The sequence below is a fragment of the Triticum dicoccoides genome, chromosome 4A (assembly GCF_002162155.2).
Source record: "Triticum dicoccoides isolate Atlit2015 ecotype Zavitan chromosome 4A, WEW_v2.0, whole genome shotgun sequence".
Classification (NCBI taxonomy): Eukaryota; Viridiplantae; Streptophyta; class Magnoliopsida; order Poales; family Poaceae; genus Triticum; species Triticum dicoccoides.
The window spans coordinates 319,045,576-319,050,895 of record NC_041386.1 but is presented as its reverse complement, the minus strand read 5'-3'; the positions used below and the strand labels follow the sequence as shown (position 1 = coordinate 319,050,895).

Genomic DNA, 5,320 nt, shown 5'->3' with positions numbered 1-5,320 from the left:
CGCCTCCTTTGAGGTAGTGGAGGAGGCAGCCCCGCACCTTCTTGATCGCAGGCGGCAACTCCTTGGCGGTGAAGCGATGGCGAGGATGGCGCGTCCATGTGTCCGTACCAGCTGCGTGGCGAGGACGCCGGCTCCTTGACCCGGCGTCCCAATCTGGACGCCAAGGTGGTGCGGGGGCGAGGCCGGCTCCTCCTTCACGCGGCGTCCAATCTGGACGCCGCGGTTGTGCCGGGGCGAGGCCGCCTCCTCCTTCACGGGACGGAGCGGGACGCCGGCTCGTGCTTCACAGGATGGAGTCACCGCAAAATTTACACCGAATTTAACAGGATATATTTTTCCACAAAAAAATTCTGTCACAAAAGTTATCTCAGCCTTTTGCGTAAGTCATCGAGTTGGTGATGCGCATATTACCATTGTATTTACACAAATGTAACTGGGTGTATGTTACAACAACTTTTTTTACATGTTAAAAAGTTAGCATGGTGTTTGTGCGTAAGTTATCATCTCTCTTTAGCGTAAATTATGATGCTATTTACGCATAAGTTACCGATGAAAATCTTACGTGAGCCAGAAAAATGCATTGGGTGTTCGTCAAATCAAAATAAAAGTCACCTAACACATGATTTGACAAAAACAAGAGATAGGTTATTGGGCCATGCAACAAACCAGCTGACTTGAGTTCAAAAATACAAAAGGCTCGGAATTACGATCCACGATTTGTTTGTATGGAGAAGCACGTTGACCATTAAGCTTGCCTAATTAAAATAGCGGAAGGTCATTTCATTAGTCAACTACGAAGGAAAGGACAGTTGGTTAGTTGGGCTGAAGCATTGGCCTCTTCACTAGACGGCCAGGGATCGAGTCCCAACCAACGCAATTATTATTTTTGATGCAAAAACGGTTGGAGGCCACAAACCGGTACGAGGGTTTCATCCCACGAAAACAAAAACGGTTCAGCGACACGGAAGGGAAAGAAAATCGGAGGGACCTGGAGTCGAGGGAACTCGATCGAACATAGTCGTTCGGATCTATCCCTAAATTCCTATCAGTCGGAAAATAGCTTTATCGTTATCTAATTGCATTTAGACTAGTTCATTCTATGTTTTTAAGGCGACGCCTTACCACCTTAGGGAGGGGGGGGCACCTAGGCGACGCCTAGGCGGGCGCTTTGGACGCCTAGGCGCCCAAAGCGGTCGATTTTACAAAGCGGAGGGGGAGCGCTTCGACGCCTAGGCATCGCCTAGGCGTCGCCTTAGGGACGCTTTAAAAACCTAGAGTTCATTACCACCTGACACCTTTGTACTGCACACTACACTTAAAGTTGACTCGTCATGAGTAGTAACAAAATTAGATGTTGATAGTATGTATACACGCATCCATTTTAGGGGATCTTTTTTGAGTTCATGGGGCATTTTTTAGGGAATCTTCATCTTACTCACCAACCAGCATCTTTAGTATTATAGAAAGTTAGGAAGCTATAGCATTTTCATACATATGGGATTGAATTAGAAGGTTTACTATTCATGATCTGACATTTTGATACCCCTGGTCTGACACATGCTCTGCTGGCAATCGTATTAGTGCGATCAATAGCATGCATCATTAACTGAATCCCGATATACGGAAGACTATAGGATAGTGTGCACACAGATCACAAGGCATGCATAGCAACCGGGATAGCACGGGGTGGTCTAGCCACCAGGGGGTAGCATTAGCATAGCAACCGGGAGGCAAAAAATCCGCCTTAATACATCCTATTATCAGGTGTAGTTACACCCAACCCATGTCTCATATGCTACCATGTGATAGTATACATACTACTTTATCATTTTTATTATGTTCATAAACTATATCTAAGATACTCCAAAGTGAGTTATATGAAAAAAAATGCAAGCGGGCCATAGGTTTTATTATATTTGTAAAATACGTACATATTTGTACATAAAAAGGAGTATGCTCACTATATGGTACATACTGCCAAAAAAGTAGTATATATACTACCTCAACATTCTTATATACTACATACTACGCTTATATATACTCCGGTATGATAGATACTACCTAGAACATACGGAACAAAAGTGGGAGTAACTACACCTGGTCGTAGGAAACATTTGTCCTATATATTATATATACAGACACACACATAATAAAAGGTCTAAGACGTGTTTATTAACGGTAAATAAGTATGCAGCTTACCTCAACGTCACATTTCATCTCCTTTGGACATGGCTTTACCATGTAGAATCTCTGCAAGCACCAGCAACTTACAATTGTTACATATATGCAAGAACAACAGACTAAAGAACTGAAGTCGAACTTCATTGTTAAATCATCCGAATAACACGCTACAAATGGGTATATGAAGTTCTACTGTCTGACACTAACACCCATGTTTCTGTTTTCAAAATGTATTATTCAGTTTGCGTTGCATCATATTATGTCAAATGAATTAAACATATCAGTTATAAAAGTATTCAGGTGGCAGAGTATGCAAAATCTTCTGCACTGCCTACAAACTGACAAGCAACATCTACAACGCGAAACAAAATAGACAGGTATACCAAGAGCAAAGTACGCACAAAAACCTTATGTTGCCATAAAGATGTGTATTAGCAGAAACATGAAATGGACAAATATTTTATGGGTGTGCTTTGGATGCTCATCAAAAGAGTGGAACATGAAAAATATTTCCCTTGATCAGATATCACAGAATACAAAAGAAGAGGATAATAATGAACTGACATGATATGGTACATAGAATATGTTTATACACGTATGGTTGCAGATGATAGCCTAAGCTTATTTAACATATATTTGATATGAGGAATTTAAGTTGGTACAGGAACACTTCAAGAATTGATGGCCAGGTACAACATATATTTGCATATGAAGTACAATCTTTGATTTGAAAGAGTGAGACTGTTTAGGTTTTCTTTAGATGGGACTTTTTTTAGACCGTGGCCAAAGAAGATCTTTAGATGCGCAGTTTAGAAGTTACCATACTTGTCGGAAAGGTTTTTCTGGAGCTCTCCAAAATGCCTGCAAAAGGAAGTATGACACTGAAGTTCCTGGAAGAGACTCGCAAAAAAAATCCTGGAAGAGGCTACAAATTTGAAGGATTTATAAGACCAATGGGCATACTTGCTCAAAGTAGAGCACTCCAGAACCATCCACCATCTCAGTTGCAGGGCAAGTGAGCATTCTAGAAGAATGGAAGGCCAAGTTATACACAAGATGTTTAGGTGACAGAAGGTAGATTAGCATAGTAAGTATTTAAACTTATGCCAAAGGAAGTAAGTGCAGAATAGTTACATTAATTCAACCATGTGACATCTAATGGGATACTAATTTATTTTTATTTGCAAAACTTATTTTGGTATCACGTTTAGAAAACTATATTTTCATCCAAGGCATCTGGTAGAACTTTGAGTAAACAAAGTACCATAAGAGAAGAAGTGCCCTGATATCCTCTTATGGTTTAACAGTGGTTATTTGGACCACACATAGATTGAGAATCACTTTTGAGAAAACTGTTTTTCAAGACTTCTAGGAGACCAGCCTTTAACTTGCTACTCTATTAAGATGACTCAATAAATATGTTGTTTGCATCGAGTACAACAGAACTATTTTCTCTGGGGTTTTGCTAACGTTGTGGTTCGTTAAGATCAGAACAGAACATATTTTATCATTAGTATTGCAGCCTAGGGGTGTTATTCGACTCTTGCTCTCGGCCAAGAAAGACACGATGCTATGACAATGCTCTACAGCTGCCACTTCAAGTTATGTTAGAAATTTATCGTCGTAATGTAATTTTACACAACATTTATGTGGAGTTGTGGACAGCAGCCAGAACCCGGCAACATTTCTGGATTCCCCAATCAGTTTGGCACTACCCAAGAAAAAATAAAACTAAGGCAACCACCACCATAAGGTGATGAATCAAAAATCTACAACAATGCTCAAAACACATGTATTCATAAATCAACGTGAATTGTACCAATACAATAGGAATGAATAACCGGTTATGCATATCCCCATTATTAGGAAAGCACAAGTTTAGCAAATTCATAACAAAGTAGCAACGAGTAACAACCCAGGAACACCTCAAGCCGCTTCCACAACTACCCAAAAGAAAGTCGCACTCCTGGGAAGTCCTCGTGAAAGGGTTTCATATCTAAGGGTTGTGATAGGCTTGGCGAGCCAACGTAAAAACTAGCCAGTCTTTTGGGTATGAAACCCATTTGGGCGAGAGTAGTACTAGGATAGGTGACCTCCTGGGAAGTCCTCGTGAAAGGGTTTCATATCTAGCCTACCCCAACTTGTTTGGGATAAAAAGCTTCATAAGTAAGTAAGTAAACGAACATCCCAACAACTAATGTGCAAACGGAATGCTTATGGGAAGCGTAATTTTCACCTAAGGTTGAAATAGTTTCCAGGATCCTGCCTCGCCTGCTCCCTCGAGAACTGCACATGGAACCAATCATGGCAATATAAACCAAGAAATGTATCAAGGCACATTATTGTTATTTTCCTTAGCTCAAAAGTACAAAAATTTAGCCACTCTAAACGGAGGCTACAATTCTAGCGGGGGGCTCACCTTTTCACCAGAGAGGGCGTCGGCGACGGCGCGGGCGTGGTCCCACCGGGTGGTGGAGCGGCGCAGCCGCCGGATCAGAATAACGCCGCCGAAGACGACGAGCGCCTTCAGCACCGCACCCCGGACTATCCCGCCGACTCCTCCACCGGTTCCTCCGGGGTTGTCCTCGCCGGAGCCCATGGGGTGTTCCACGGCGAACTCGCGAGGACCGACACGCGGTACAGAGGCGAAAGAGGATCAATCAAGAAAGAAAGAGAAAGGGAAAGTATTTCTGTGGACGGCGATACTGCGTTCGTTTTTATTTTTATTTTTGAGGGAGCGATACTGCGTTCATTATTTCCAGTCAAAAAAGATACTGCGTTTGTTATCTTGCTCAAAAAAATTAAATAATACATTTTTTATTAATTTGCAAAAATATTACGCCGAATTTATTTATTTTTTAAATAATACATCATCGGCTAACTGGTAAACGATTGGATCTCGTCGTCCAATAGAAAGCCGATTGGGCACCTATCATCTATATGGATGCCGATTGAATATAGACACCGATTAAGCGCTAAATTCCTATCGGGGTGGTGGAACTAATTATCTTCCACTATGACGATAGGTTCCAATTGTCTTTCTGTAGGATAGGCTCTAATTGTCTTGCCGTAAGACGATTAGTCCTAATTAGCTTACGTAAGCCGATAGATGCATGGTCCGATTCCCGCTTATATCTCG

General features: G+C 41.7%; 1 protein-coding gene across 2 annotated transcripts in view; it reads right to left on the bottom strand.

The window, feature by feature from the left end:
* The window catches only part of LOC119285844 (chromophore lyase CRL, chloroplastic-like), a 27,300-nt gene extending 22,433 nt beyond the window's left edge, over window positions 1-4,867 (bottom strand). Inside the window, exons 1-5 of one of the 2 annotated variants that reach the window (XM_037565178.1) lie at window positions 4,601-4,867; window positions 4,418-4,467; window positions 3,145-3,205; window positions 3,007-3,042; window positions 2,200-2,250 (exon numbers count right to left, since the gene is read on the bottom strand). In XM_037565178.1, the coding sequence (XP_037421075.1) occupies window positions 2,200-2,250; window positions 3,007-3,042; window positions 3,145-3,205; window positions 4,418-4,467; window positions 4,601-4,780 (378 nt within the window). In that variant the 5' untranslated portion in view covers window positions 4,781-4,867. The remainder of the gene's footprint in view (window positions 1-2,199; window positions 2,251-3,006; window positions 3,043-3,144; window positions 3,206-4,417; window positions 4,468-4,600) is intronic. The other variant, XM_037565177.1, reaches the window with a different exon arrangement.
* Window positions 4,868-5,320: the final 453 nt, after the last annotated feature.